General features: G+C 45.6%; 1 protein-coding gene across 1 annotated transcript in view; it reads left to right on the top strand.

Annotated features, from left to right (window-relative positions):
• Window positions 1-14,538, top strand: part of LOC138071979 (allergen Bos d 2-like) — a 124,761-nt gene extending 110,223 nt beyond the window's left edge. The window contains exon 6 of the mRNA XM_068963336.1: window positions 14,222-14,538. Within this exon, the coding sequence (XP_068819437.1) occupies window positions 14,222-14,538 (317 nt within the window). The remainder of the gene's footprint in view (window positions 1-14,221) is intronic.
• The last annotated feature ends 1,066 nt before the right edge of the window (window positions 14,539-15,604 follow it).

Raw genomic sequence — 15,604 nt, 5'->3', positions numbered from 1 at the left:
TCTCTCTATATATGCCTTCTCCCTCTCCGTTTGAATCTCTCTGTATTTCTATTTATCTCCCTTTGTATGTATCTAGCTTCCATCTCTCTTATATAGGAATCTTAGCTACATCCGAACGTCTCTCTCTCCCTACCTTCTCTCTAGATGTCTAGCCACCTTCTGTGTCTCTGTATTGAGCTATCTTTTCTCTCCCTCTCTTCTCACCGTCTGTATCTAGCCAGCTGTCTTCTCTCTGTGCTTCTATACTCCCGTAATACTTACATGATACGTATAGAAAAGCGTACGAACAATATTTACAAGTACTTTTATATATTCTTTTAAGTATATATATATATATATATATGGAGAAGGCAATGGCACCCCACTCCAGTACTCTTGCCTGGAAAATCCCATGGGCGGAGGAGCCTGGTGGGCTGCCGTCCATGGGGTCGCAAAGAGTCGGACATGACTGAGCGACTTCACTTTCACTTTTCACTGTCATGCATTGGAGAAGGAAATGGCAACCCACTCCAGTGTTCTTGCCTAGAGAATCCCAGGGATGGGGGAGCCTGGTGGGCTGCCATCTATGGGGTTGCAGAGAGTCAGAGACAACTGAACTGACTTAGCAACATATATATATATATATATATATATATATATATATATATAGTTCTGGGTAATACAAATATTTTTACCCATGGAATATATATATATATATTACCCTTTCCTCATATATATACACATGAATTTTCATCCTGTATATATGATGTGCATGCATGCCTGTGCAGACACACACACACATATATATTTTCATCATCTTCTTCCTGTCGCTTGGTGTGGTCCTTGGATCAGGTTCCTGCTTCTCCTAGGCTTCCTTAAGGTTGCACCAGGCCCCAAAGGCATGAAGGAATGATGATGCTAGAATAGAAGGCTTCAGATAAATGGAAGGTGGAAGTTGAACGCTACCATGTTAGAGACGGCAACCATCTTTGACTCCGTCTTACTTATTCCAGTGAAGTCATAATAAGTGTGTGTGTTCAAATAGCTATCGAAGGATGTAGAGAGAATCAAGTTTCTGTTTTAAGTATATTCACTCATCTTTTATGTCATTCACATTATCTTTTCTGTCATCTCATCGTTTTTACGCACGTCATTAACATACATTCATTCTTCCATCCGCTGCTGCTGCTGCTAAGTCGCTTCAGTCGTGTCCGACTCTGTGCGACCCCACAGATGGCAGCCCGCCAGGCTCCTCCATCTCCAGGATTCTCCAGGCAAGAACACTGGAATGGGTTGCCATTTCTTTCTCCAATGCATGAAAGTGAAAAGTGAAAGAGAAGTCACTCAGTCATGTCTGACTCTTAGCGACCCCAACCAGGCTGCTCTGTCCATGGGATTTTCCAGGCAAGAGTACTTGAGTGGGGTGCCATCGCCTTCTTCATTCTTCCATCTAACCATCATTATTTGTCTCTCTATCATCTATCCTTCCATCTATCCCACTTTTACACATAATCAAAGTGTTGAGAGGTTGGGGGAAGGAGAGTTAAACTACAAGGTCTTTTTCCTAGGAACACATTCCGCAGTACCTTCAATTATACATGTCTAAGCATAACTGGGTGACATGGTTCTTCATGAGTCTGGGGAGAAAAAGGGAAAAGGGGGGTGGAAATATATATTCTGTATAGGTATTTCATGCTGTCTTCCAGATACTAATTTAACTCCTGTATTGGATGAGACTTGGTAAATAAAACTATATATATCTATTCCCAAGTATTAATTTGATTTTTTATAAGTCATTTTCAAGTAATAATTCTTACAGAAGAAGTACAGCCCTGTGCCTTATTGAAAGTGTTGTAATATGTGCCCTGCAGTGAATTTATAAAGCAAAGACCTGGCTTTTTTTTTCAGGATAAGTCTAGGCTATACATTATGGAACAATTTTCAGTCATTTTACTCATTTTCTGATAGAACCACGAGTCAAACCAGCACATGACGTGGTAACCGATATGTTATTTCAGAATATAAAAGCCGTTTTTCTAAAAGAAAATGGTTGTAATTTTGAGACATGATAGAAACACTCAGAAACCTGAATCACAGAAGAAAAGCTAGTTTGTTATTTCAGATCAATAAACGTATGCCAAGATCTGGATATACAGAATTAAGGAACACTGACGATACACTGAATTCTATCATGACTGGTTTTAAAACGTGCACACCTAAAGAATTGCGCCTCCTATTGTTTTGCGTGAGTGACTGCTTTCACTGTAATCCCTGCCTTTGTAAGAATTAATGCTCTGTCTCATTCTCAACAAATGCACACACTTGCAACAGCTTACCATCTTTGAATTCCACTGCCAAGATTTGATCTTAGTGCACTGACAGTTAACAGAAATATTTAGGTCCCTGTATTTGTAATGACATTGTCTCCCCAGTCTCCTGTTTCTGGAGAATTGCCTACACAAGAGAAGAATCAGGTAGGGAAATATTCTAAAGAAACATAGGTGAGACCCCCAAAGACCACTGCTGATCCCTGGTGATGGCTCTACTGGGCTTCAACCTACTGGGGACAGCCGATCAGTATTCTAACATTCACGTTTTGAGAAAAGACAATGCTGGAAATAGATGACTACACTTACTTGGCAACTGAAAGCGTTTTTTGGTTTGTTTTTTGTTTTGGTATCCGAAATGTTTGTGGTGTCTGACTCAAACATGGCCAGCTACAGATTGAAAATAAGCTTATATTTAATGAGTAACAGACCATGTTTCAGCAAGTGTCATGTTGACACTGAAGATTACTTAGTTCTTAGTTGGGATTCCAATGACCTGAGGTTACAGGGGAAGTTAGCGCTGAGAGTTTGTCTTCAACAAATGTCTTGCTGTAACCCCCTTAAAGTAGCAACAGCAAAGCACTCAGAAGTTTTACCATCTGTAACAGAAGGTACAGCCACCTCTCGAAGTGAGCAAAGCTGACTCTTGCCAGAGCCCTGCTGCCTGGGGAAGCAGCCTTGATGAAGAGATGTCACGTTCTATGTTCTGGGAAACTCCTTCATCACCTGAGTTGGTAAGACTGCCACCCCAGCACATCTACCTTGGTGATAAGGCCACACGCAGACCCTCAAAGTTCCCATCTGTGTCATGAGTGATGCTCTAAACGGTCCACACTTACTGACCAAAATGAAATGCTTGTCCGTTTGTCTTTCTTCTGCAGGTGGTGAACGATGAAGCCTGGGATTGACTGTCTTTCAGTTCAGTTCAGTTGCTCAGTTGTGTCCAACTCTTTGCGACCCCATGGACTGCAGCACAGAAGGCTTCCCTGTCCATCACCAACTCCCAGAGTTTACTCAAAGTCACATTCATTGACTCAGTGATGCCATCCAACCAGCTCATCCTCTGTCGCCCCCTTCTCCTCCTGCTTTGAATCCTTCCCAACATCAGGGTCTTTTTCAATGAGTCCGTTCTTCGCATCAGGTGGCCAAAGTACTGGAGCGTCAGCTTTAGCATCAGTCCTTCCAATGAATATTCAGGACTGATTTCCTTTAGGATGGACTGGTTTGATCTCCTTTGATTCATATGATAACAGGTCCCTGTGTCTTAGCTTACAGGGATCCCCAGTTTCCAGGATCTAATGCCTGATGACCTGAGATGGAGCTGATGTAACAATCCTGGAAATGAAGCACACAGTAAATGTAGTGCTCTTGAATCATCCCGAAACCACGGCGCCCTCCCACCACAGCACATCCCTGGAAGAGCTGGCTTCCCTGAAAGCGGTCCCTGCTGACGAGAAGGTTGGGGACCTCTGTCGCAGAACACAGACTCCATCTCTGCTTGAGGGAAAACGAGCTGCTGAACTATTTACTGCTCTCTGTGGGTGGAACCTATAGGTTTCCCATCTGGCTCTCTGGTTCCTGACGCGCTTATGCTGCCCTAAGAAGACACGTCCCACCAGGGTTTAGCAGCCCGGGAGCCTGGACTTGTCAGTAAAATCATGGTTAGGGAGGAAGCCAGCGCCTTTTACAAGACAAAGCAATTAACAAGTTCCAGTGGCTTTAAGAGATGGTGGGCAAGGTCAGACAGCGGTTTGCTGAGCCGTGACAGTACAGTGTAGAGCTGCAGGGAGGGTGAGGTCATTCCATCCTTGGCCCAGATGCTCTGGGACTCGGCAGGGAACCGGCTTTTCTGTGCCCAACACCGACACAAACAATCAGGAGAAGCGAGTGGTCCCAAGCAGGGAGAGTCAAGAGGTGCAGTGAGAGCAAAGGTGCCCGCACCGTTAAAAGATTCCAGGAGCACACAGCATGAAACCATGACCACCGCGCGCCGGGCTTTACTTTGACAAGCGGGACTGGCAGGTTAGAGCAAGGCATTGTCTTCCTTCCCTCATCATCTGACTGTAACTTCTGGAAATTATCACAGTGATGCCACCATTTCAGTAAAGCCTTACAGAAATGTCAAAGGCATCAAGCAAGCACACTCGGTTCAGTTCAGCTGCTCAGTCGTGTCTGACTCTTTGCTTACCCCATGGACCGCAGCACACCAGGCCTCCCTGTCCATCACCAACTCCTGGAGTCCACCCAAACCCATGTCCATCGACTCGGTGGTGCCATCCAGCCATCTCATCCTCTGTTGTCCCCTTCTCCTCCTGCCCTCAATCTTTCCCAGCATCAGGGTCTTTTCGAAAGAGTCAGCTCTTTACATCAGGTGGCCAAAGTACTGGAGTTTCAGCTTCAGCATCAGTCCTTCCAGTGAATATTCAGGACTGATCTCATCTAGGATGAACTGGTTGGATCTCCTTGCAGTCCAGGGGACTCTCAAGAGTCTTCTCCAAAGTGCACATCCTACCTCGTTGAGTACACAGCACCCTACGACTGCAAAGAAGCCACAATGAAGCTGTTGGAAATATAACTGAGGTGGACAGGCCCTTCCGGAATTGGCTGTGGTAACTCACTCTCTCTCTCAGCATTGATCTTTTTTTTTAAACCAAAGCAGCAATGCTTGAGGTGGTTTATTCTGAAGATGATAAATGTCGTTGCTCACGAGAGGTGGAGGCTGTGCTCACATCTAAAGACAAGAACACCACAAAGCAGGTGCTGGCGCCCGCTAAGGGGCAGGGGCTAAACTCTCTCTATTCTTCTCGGTGAGCTTGCAGAAAGCGCCCCACTGGATGCATCTACTGTGCTTCCCTTTGGCACCCGTGACCCGGGACAGAAACAGGCGTCAGGAGCACGACTCTGGCTTTGCTTGCAGGCTGGCTTTTCGAGATCTGGCCAACGGCCAACTGGGAAATCTGGGCTGGGTGTGGAGCGGTGGGGAAAGGGGGTGTCTTTTGCAGATAGTGACCCCGGTACCACAAGTCTCCACACACATAAAATCACTGGATCCTTAGGAGAGCAGAGATGGACTCATTATGCCCTTCTTCATTGAAGAGTATGTGCTAAGTCACTTCAGTCCCATCTGACGCTTTGCGACCCGTGGACCGTAGCCCACCAGGCTCGTCTGTCCGTGGGATTTCCCAGGGAAGAATCCTAGAATGGGTTGCTGTTTCCACCTCCAGGGGATCTTCCCCACCCAGGGATCGAACCTGCGTCTCTTATGTCTCCTGCCTTAGCAGGCAGGCTTTTTGCCGTGAGCACCACCTGAGACGTATAGAGACTTGAAAATCTTATGCCAAGTTGCTGAAGTCTTACAAATTCCAGGGGTGACCCCATGTGGGATGCAGAAAGATTCCCACCCTCCTCCACTTCCCAAAGCTTCCCCCATCCTGACCCTGGAATCTGTGAAGACTGTACCTCACAGCTGGGGTTCCCCAATCTCCAGGATCCAATGCCTGATGATCTGAGGTGCAGCTGATGTAACAATACTAGAGACAAAGTGCACGATAAGTGTAATGATCTTGAATCACCACAAAACCATGCCCACCCCACCCCCTGCTGAGTGGAAAAACTGTCTTCTATGAAAGCAGTCTCCAGCACCAAAAAGGTTGGGGACTGCTGTCTTACAGGACAAAACTGGGTTTGGCAGATACAATTAAGTGAAGGACCTGAGCAGGGAATTTATCACGGATGATCCAGGTGGACTCAGCATCATTGCAAAGGTCCTGTATCCCGTGGTGAAGAAGGGATGAGACTGGACAGACTGTGAGAGACAGCTTTGTGAGGAAGACTGACCAGACGTGGCTGGCTTCACAGATGGGCGGGGGGCCATGAGCAAGGGTCACCTTGCCTTCATTGCAGCGAGACCCAGGTGAGACTTCTGACTGCAGGTGAACAAGATAATCCACATGAACTGGCTTAGCCCCTAGGAGCAGTATTCATTACAGCAGCCACAGGAAACTCATTACAACGGGGACAGGAGATGCATGTCCCAAGCAACTCGTCAAGGCAGAACACGGAGTGTCCGAGCGGGAAAGTTTTGTCAAACCTGGTCAAAGAGTGCCATCCAGGAAGGCCAGAGGCACACTGTCTGCATGGGTAAGCAGGTGACTCACAGCCTTTCTGGAGGACAGAGTTCAGGAGCCTCAGACAGCCCAGACGACAGAGCCATCTCCATGTCCACTACACTCCCCCAATCTGCAGGAGAACAGAACGCCCCAGTAGCTGTCTTCTCAACACTGGGAATCATGATTAAGGCCTTGAAGTCAAGGCTGAGCTGCGCAGGGGAACATCCCTTGCTGAGAACTAGGTCATTGGGATGTAGTCCTATTCCAGCTTTGTAAATTTCATGCATTTTGCTATAAAAGCGAGAAGATGACTCCACGAAGACATTTACATAACCAAAGAATGTTGGTCATGCACATAAGGGATCCTCTGTTCAGTGATTTTTAAAAATGCAAATACATTCGGAAAAGAACCTTACACGCATACTGCTACATGAAAGAAGGCGGTCTCTATAATGCAAAAGAATCAGAAAAAGAATATATGTGTATGCGTGTTTGTGTATAGACATACACACATATTAATGAATCACTGATGTTCACCCAAAACTTCAACTATACTTCAACTAAAAAGGGGAAAAAAGTATCATTCTAGCTGATTCACGTGGTTCTACAGCAGAAACTAACACAACATTGTAAAGCAATTATCCTCCAGTTAAAAATTTAACAATTTTAAAATTTCATAATTAAGAAAAAAAAAGGTTGCAGTCTGAAATGACTATACACAGAATGATTCTATTTATATAACATGACACTCTGGAAGAGCCAAAACTAGAGAGGGAGTAAACCCATCAGTGTTAACCAGGCTTCAACATGGGGGACTTTTAGGTGAAGTGCGGGGGACACTTTTAGAGTGTACAACTATTCGGCATGATACACTGTTGGTAAATATGATACACTGCTGGTAAATACATGAGACTACGCATCTGTCAAAAGTCACAGAACTTTACAGCACAAAGACGGAAAGTAAGCTTTGCCAATTAAAACAAACAACAGGAAAGAAACCACTGAGAAGTTTAGTGATTCCCAGGATGGATGCATATTGTGACAGGAGAGTTCAGTGGTGGACACCCTGCTGTGTTTAACATGGAGAACCAGCAAGGACCTGCTGGGCAGCACAGGGAACTCTGCTCAGTGTCACCTGGCAGCCTGGATGGGAGGGGAGTTTGGGGGAGAACGGACACGTGTTTGTATGGCTGAGTCCCTTCGTTGTCCACCTGAAACTATCCCAACACTTTTAATCAGCTATATGCCAATATTAAATAAAATTGTTTTTTTAAAAAGCACAAGAATGTAAAGGTGCTCCCAGTGTGTGAAACAATCATCATTGAGGTGGCAGTGGCGGAGGGGGTGGTGGCAGTGCTCAGCTAATGTCACTTTACGTATTGGTGGATCTGTAAGATGGAAGACAAGAAAAGTGAGGCTCCAGTTGAGAAAACTGTTTCCCAAGGGAAACAGTATACACTGGAACTGACCCATTAAGTGAAGGAATGGCAGGGGGTAGGAGCCAGTCCACAGATGACCACTGGAGGACGCTACAGGATCCATGTGGGACGCGTGGGTCAGACCTGCACATATCATCACACACTCAGGTCCACCTTTAAATTCAAACACATCCCACATAAAGGAATATATGTGTGCACACATGAGTTGGCAAGCACACACACACAGTCAGCCCTCCATATCTGATAGATTCGAAACCTCGGACTCAACCAACCATGGAACAAATCCCCTGGGGTAGGGGTTGGGGTGGGGGTTCCAGGAAGTTCCAAAAAGTAAAATTTGCACTTACTGTTAGACGGCAATGATTTACATGGTATGTGCAGCTGTTTACAAGGTATTCACATTGTACTAGCTATTATACAGTTGGTGATGGACAGGGAAGCCTGGCGGGCTGCAGTCCATAGGGGTCGCAAAGAGTCAGACACAACTGAGAGACTTCCCTTTCACTTTTCACTTTCATGCATTGGAGAAGGAAATGGCACCCCACTCCTGTGTCCTTGCCTGGAGAATCCCAGGGACAGGGGAGCTTGGTGGGCTGCCGTCTATGGGGCTCACAGAGTCGGACACGACTGAAGCGACTTAGCAACAGCAGCAGTAACACGTTTATGTGGAATCTAGAAAAATGGTACAGATGGAGGTATCTGCAGGGCAGGAATAGAGACGCAGAGATAGAACCTAGCACAGTGGGGAAGGAAATGGCAGGATGAACCGAGAGCACGGCAGGGACATATAAACACGACCCTGTGTAAAACAGACGCCTAGTGGGAAGCTGCCATCTAGCGCAGGGAGCTCAGCTCGGGGCTCTGTGATGACCCAAAGGGCTCCCTCGGGGAGGGAGGGGACATACGTATGCACAGAGCTGATTCACTTCACTCTAGTGAATGTGCCGGTTCCATGCCTGGTCGCGGAGCTGGATCCCAGAGTGCTGTGACTCCAGGTTTGCATCACACAACTGAGACTTGCTCCAGCCAAATAAACAAAATTAATAATTTTACAGAAAGAAAGAAACAAATTAGAGAACGAGAGCTCCAAAGTTTTCCATGGATTGCTGCAAATACTCAAAGACTGATCATGGAAATCTGGTTTTCTCTTGGTATCTCCTAGGACACACAAGCTGGCTAAATGTTTGCCAAATTAACGAGAGCTAAGATATCTTTTTCTTAAAAATAATATACTCATCTGGTTTATTATTTTTTTCACTGAAGGAGTTCCTGTAAGGGTTTATGGGGAAATTTAAAAGAGGTTAATTGGAGAAGTTTTACCTTTTTTTTTTTTTTTTTTTTTTAAAGAAGCATAGCAGTTTAGAAATTGGGTATACTAAAATTGGTCCAGAGGGCAGAAGAGGATAGTAAGCATCTTTTAGCATGTTCTGCGGCTGCTAAGTCGCTTCAGTCATTTCCGACTCTGTGCGACCCCAGAGATGACAGCCCACCAGGCTCCCCCGTCCCTGGGATTCTCCAGGCAAGAACACTGGAGTGGGTTGCCATTTCCTTCTCCAATGCATGAAAGTGAAAAGTGAAAGTGAAGTCGCTCGGTCGTGTCCGACTCTTCGCGACCCCATGGACTGCAGCGTACCAGGCTCCTCCATCCCTGGGATTTTCCAGGCAAGAGTACCGGAGTGGGGTGCCATCACCTTCTCCAATGTATGAAAGTGAAAAGTGAAAGTGAAGTCGTTCAGTCGTGTCCGACTCTTCGTGACCCCATGGACTGCAGCCCACCAGGCTCCTCTATCCATGGGATTCTCCAGGCAAGAGCACTGGAGCGGGGTGCCATTTCCTTCTCCAATGCATGAAAGTGAAAAGTGAAAGTGAAGTCGCTCGGTCGTGTCCGACTCCCAGCGACCCCATGAAGGGCAGCCCACCAGGCTCCTCCATCCCTGGGATTTTCCAGGCAAGAGCACTGGAGTGGGGCACCATCACCTTCTCCTTTAGAGTTTTCTACAATTACATGTTCTCTATTTTTTAATTTTTAAGCAGTAGTTGACACTTTCAATGTCTCTCACAGCAATGCCCCTTTCAAGCTGTATGACTAGGACGTCCCTGGTGGCTCATTGGTAAGGATCCACTTGCCAATGCAGGGGCCACGGGTTCGATCCCTGGTCTGGCAAGATCCCACATGCCGCAGGGCAACTAAGCCCGGGTACCATAATGGCTGAGCCTGTGCTCTAGGACCCGAGAGCTGCAGCCACGAAAACCCGTGTGAGAAGCCACCACAATGAGCATCCCTCACACTGCCACTAGAAAGAACCCTCACAGCAATGAAGACCCAGCACAACCAAAAATAGATGGATAAATTATTTTTTAAGCTGTATGACTAGTTGGCTTCCTCTGTTTTCTGTATCTGATGAGACACATACAATGCAGAAAATGATTATCCCATAACAAAAATCTCAAGTGGGATTAGCATCCGTGAACTTGATGAAAATAATTTATAGTATCACTTAAAACTGAACTGAACCGAAGTTGCTCAGTCGTGTCCAACTCTTAGCGACCCCATAGACTGTAGCCTACCAGGCTCCTCTGTCCATGGGATTCTCCAGGCAATAGTACTAGAGTGGGTTGCCGTTTCCTTCTCCAGGGGATCTTGCCAACCCAGGGCTCAAACCCGGGTCTCCCGCATTGTAGACAGATGCTTTACCGTCTGAGCCACCAGGGAAGTCCAGTATCACTCAAGTATTTATTAAATAAATGGATTGATCCATTCTTCTCACATACACTAGCAGAAGCAATCTGTCCAGCAGACCACAAAGCTTGTTTTGTTGCTGTTTTTAACAGCACACGCTTTACATCTTGCATTATTTCAAAGAATCAACTTGCTCCTTGATGGGGTAGTACACTTCCCATGGATAAACACAGATGTTAATAAGGGAAGATAGAAATGAATGGTGTACAAGCACAATCATGAGCCAACAGTCTTCAACAACAATAACTGAGGAACCTTAACACAGTCTGCCTATTATGTTAAGGAATTATTGATCATTTTGTTGAGTATGACAATGGTATTGTATATTTCAAAGAAAATCGTCATGTTAGAAACAGATAAGGATGTTCAGGTTAAATTATACACGTGGCTTCAATAATTCTCTATCTCTCTCTACACACACATATATATCCATATAAAAAGAAGTGGATTACCAAGGACCACACCAATGATTGTTCTAAGGTCTTTACAATTATTACCCAGTGTGATTGTCAAAATAACCCTTCTGTACTGACATATTAAGAAATAGACCGATCTTCCTGACTTCAGACTGTATTTACAAAGCTACAGTCACCAGGACAGCATAGTACTGGCACAAAGACAGAAATACAGATCAATGGAACAAAACAGAAAGCCCAGAGACGAATCCACGCACCTATGGACACCGTGGAGGCAAAAATATACAATGGAGTAAAGACAATCTCTTTAACAAGTGGTGCTGGGAAAACTGGTCAACCATCTGTAAAAGAATGAAGCTAGAACACCTTCTAACATCATACACAAAAATAAACTCAAAATGGATTAAGAATCTAAATGTAAGACCAGAAACTATAGAACTCTTAGAGGAAAACATAGGCAGAACCGTCTATGACAGAAATCACAGCAAGATCCTCTATGATCCACCTCCCAGAGTAATGGACATACAAACAAAAATAAACCAATGGGACCTAATTAAACTTAAAAGCTTTTGCACAATGAAGGAAACTATAAGCAAGCTGAAAAGGCAGCCTTCAGAATGGCAGGAAATGATAGCAAATAAAACAACTGACAAAGAATCTTTATAATATACAAGCAGCTCATGCAGCTCAATACAAGAAAAATAAACGACCCAATCAAAAAGTGGGCCAAAGAACTAAACAGACGTTCACCAAGGAAGACATACGCATGGCTAACAAACACACGAAAAGTGATGCTCAGCGTCACTCATTATCAGTCCAGTTCAGTTCAGTCGCTCAGTCGTGTCCGCCTCTTTGCGACCCCTTGCGACCCCATGAACCGCAGCACGCCAGGCCTCCCTGTCTAACACCAACTCCTGGAGTCCACCCAAACCCATGTCCATCGAGTCGATGATGCCATCCAACCATCTCATCCTCTGTCGTCCCCTTCTCCTCCTGCCCTCAATCTTTCCCAGCATCAGGGTCTTTTCAGCTCTTTGCATCAGCTGGCCAAAGTACTGGAGTTTCAGCTTAAGCATCAGTCTTTCCAGTGAATACTCAGGACTGATCACCTCTAAGATGGACTGGTTGGATCTCCTTGCAGTCCAGGGGACTCTCAAGAGTCTTCTCTAGCACCACAGTTCAAAAGTATCAGTTCTTCAGTGCTCAGTGTTCTTTATAGTCCAGCTATATCTTTATAGACTATAAACTTTATAGTCCAACTAGATTATGAGTTGAACTTTATAGCCCAATTATATTATATTATAGTCCAACTATAACTTTATGGTTCAACTATATTACTTGCATCACTAATAATAATTTGTGGTTTCATGGCATTTTTTTCAACAAAAATAGTTTCTATTTCTGTCAATGTCTAGGTTGAATGCAACATGTGTGTCACCCTCAAGGGTCAGAATGACTGGAGACCTGGTTTCTGCATCTGGTGTCGCCCCTGGAGGAGTGTCCCATGATGATGCCTCCTTTGGGGCTTCCCATGCTTGGGGAACATGCTAGAAACCTGTACTTTTGTGTCCTTCACCACACCTAAGAGTCCTTCTACACATACACCTTATAGAAAGAAAGAAAGAAAGAAAGAAAGAAAGTGAAGTCGCTCAGTCATGTCCGACTCTTTGCAACCCCATGGACACCAGGCTCCTCCATCCATGGGATTTTCTAGGCAAGAGTCCTGGAGTGGGTTGCCATTTCCTTCTCCAGGGAACTTCCCGACCCAGGGATCAAACCCATGTCTCCCACATTGTAGACCCTTTATAATAAATTATAAATGGTAGTATAGATTAACTGCCATAAAACCACTTAACGCCGACACAGGAGAAAGCTGCAATGGTCCCTGAGAAAACATAACTAAGCAAACCTGCCAATACGTAACGAAGCGTTCTGTGCTTGCATTGCTAACTCCGTAATAAACCAATTTTAAACTTTTCAGACCTGTCACGAGAAAGTTATGTGACTTCCCCGAAAGCTGTGAGTCACCTTCCAGCCTGCTTATCAATTATCTCGACAAAAATTAAAACAGAGAGTCCAGCTGTATAACACTGTGGGACATATTTCTATTTCTGTGTGTATAGGTGTCACTAAGATTGTACGCGTTTATGTTTATATTTTTGCCTCGGTCCAACTGTAAACTCTATCATACATCTGTCTCTCAAATTAGGGCATTTTCATAAAGGAACACTGTGATCATAAAGATCCGTGGCACAAAACGGGTTACATTATCTTGATAACAATTGGCAATTTATTGTGATGGCAAGGATGGCAATAAAGCTGTGTGAGAGAGTGGGAAAGTGTAAAAGTCAATCTAATAATTCACTGTCTTATAAGATAATACAAAACAATGAGATGAATGAGGCTCATGATTAAACTTGCTGGCACGCTAACATGCAGTACAGTGTTATCCTGTTTGCTTGGCTAAATTATCATTAATTATTTCTGACACTGTGTAGCCCCTGTCTAGAATGCAGTTTGTCAATATCATCCCTACATACAAAGACGTCTGTCTTAACGTATTTTTCGCTTGAGTCCCTGTCTCCTGTGTCCTGAATTGTTAGTATTTGGTTATGCTAATTATTTGTCATAATAATATTTCACCACGTATATCAGCAATAATAAAAGGATATTCTGACAGTGGTATGGATTGATCTTGAAACTCTATTGACTTTACAGCAGAATCAAGATGTAGACGAACCAGCTTTAGAGAAATCCAAAACCTAGAACACACATCCAAGCAGAGCTAGCCTAGCAAAACTTGAAAGCTGTACCTACATATAACCTACAGACAATCTGTTTCTTCACATTTCTTCCCTCTGTCTAATGCATGGAAGTATAAATAGACGCTGAAGATAATGCACTGGAATAAAGATATTTTTACACAACGAGAAAACCAAGCATAGCCAGGGAGATCTGAAAACTGAGGACTCTAGTGGGAATTTGCTTTCATTCCATCGTTTCTTCTCTCTGGTGTTAAAACAGAAAGACCCATCTTTTAACACAGTTTGAACACTATCTTTGTTTCCGAGCAAGTGAAGAATTTTGTAAACGAGGGCATCTCTGGTGCTCAGTGGTAAAGAATCCACCTGCCAATGCAGGAGATGTAGGTTCAATCCCTGGTCCAGGAAGACCCCGCATGCCTCGGGACCACTAAGCTCGTGTGCCGTAGCTACTGAGCCTGTGCGCCGGAGCCTGGGAGCTGCAGTCAGTGAGCCTGTGCGCCGGAGCCTGGGAGCCGCAGCCGCCAGGCCTGTGTGCTGGATCCCGGGAGCCACAGCCAGTGAGCCTGTGCACCAGAGCTTGGGAGCTGCGGCCAGGGGACCTGTGCGCCGGAGCCCGGGAGCCGCAGCCAGTGAGCCCATGCGCCGGGGCCTGGGAGCCGCGACCGCAGGGCCTGTGCGCCGGGGCCTGGGAGCCACGGCCAGTGAGCCTGTGCACCCGGGCCTGGGAGCCACAGCCGCCGGGCCCACGAGCTGTGCCTACTGAAGCCCACACACCCTAAAGTCTGTGCTCTGCAACAAGAGAAGTCACTGCAATGAGAAGCTTGCAAACCGCAACTGGAGGGCAGCCCCTGCTCTCCACAACTAGAGAAACACGCCAGCAGTAAGGAAAACATAGCACAGCCATAAATAAATAAATGACAATCGAGAGCACGTGGTCAATAGGCTTTTACAATGTTACCTATTTCTAATCTGCGGATTTTGCATCTCTGTTACTGAGAGAGGGCTGTTGAAATCTCTGTCCCTTGAATCATCTCTGCTTTGACTCTCTGCAGCTGAATTTCCAACTGCAGCTGTTCCTGCAGAACTTGAAGCAACTGCTGCAGAGGAATAAACAATGATGTTATCCCGAAGTTTGAAAGAAAGGTGGTGAAGTGCAAAGTAAGAAACCGGATTGTTATGCTCAAGGTGGTGGGGGGACGGTGCGGGGAGACAAGCCGCCCCGAGCAAGTCCACTTGCTCCTGTGACCCACCTTGTATGACTGATGTGTCATCAGTGGACGATTGTGTGTAAATTACCAGCACCAAGCATGCCATACTTTTCATACTGTTCATGGGGTTCTCAAGGCAAGAATACTGAAGTGGTTTGCCATTCCCTTCTCCAGTGGACCACATTCTGTCAGGCCTCTCCACAATGACCCGCCCATCTTGGGTTGCCCCGCGGGCATGGCTTAGTTTCATTGAGTTAGACAAGGCTGTGGTCCTAGTGTGATTAGATTGACTAGATTTTTCTGTGAGTATGGTTTCAGTGTGTCTGCCCTCTGATATCCTCTTGCAACACCTACCATTTTACTTGGGTTTCTCTTACCTTGGGCATGGGGTATCTCTTCACGGCTACTCCAGCAAAGCGCATCTGCTGCTCCTTACCTTGGATGAGGGGTATCTCCTCCCGCCGCCCTTCCTGACCTTCAGGGTGGGATGGCTCCTCTAGGCCCTCCTGCACCCGGGCAGCCACCACTCCTTGGATGTTGGGTTGCTCCTCCCGGCTGCTGCCCCTGGCCTTGAACCAGACATCTTGGAATGTGAAGTCAAGTGGGCCTTAGAAAGCATCA

Source organism: Capricornis sumatraensis, chromosome X, assembly GCF_032405125.1.
Source record: "Capricornis sumatraensis isolate serow.1 chromosome X, serow.2, whole genome shotgun sequence".
NCBI classification, from domain to species: Eukaryota; Metazoa; Chordata; class Mammalia; order Artiodactyla; family Bovidae; genus Capricornis; species Capricornis sumatraensis.
This window is presented reverse-complemented; position numbering and strand designations above follow the sequence as displayed.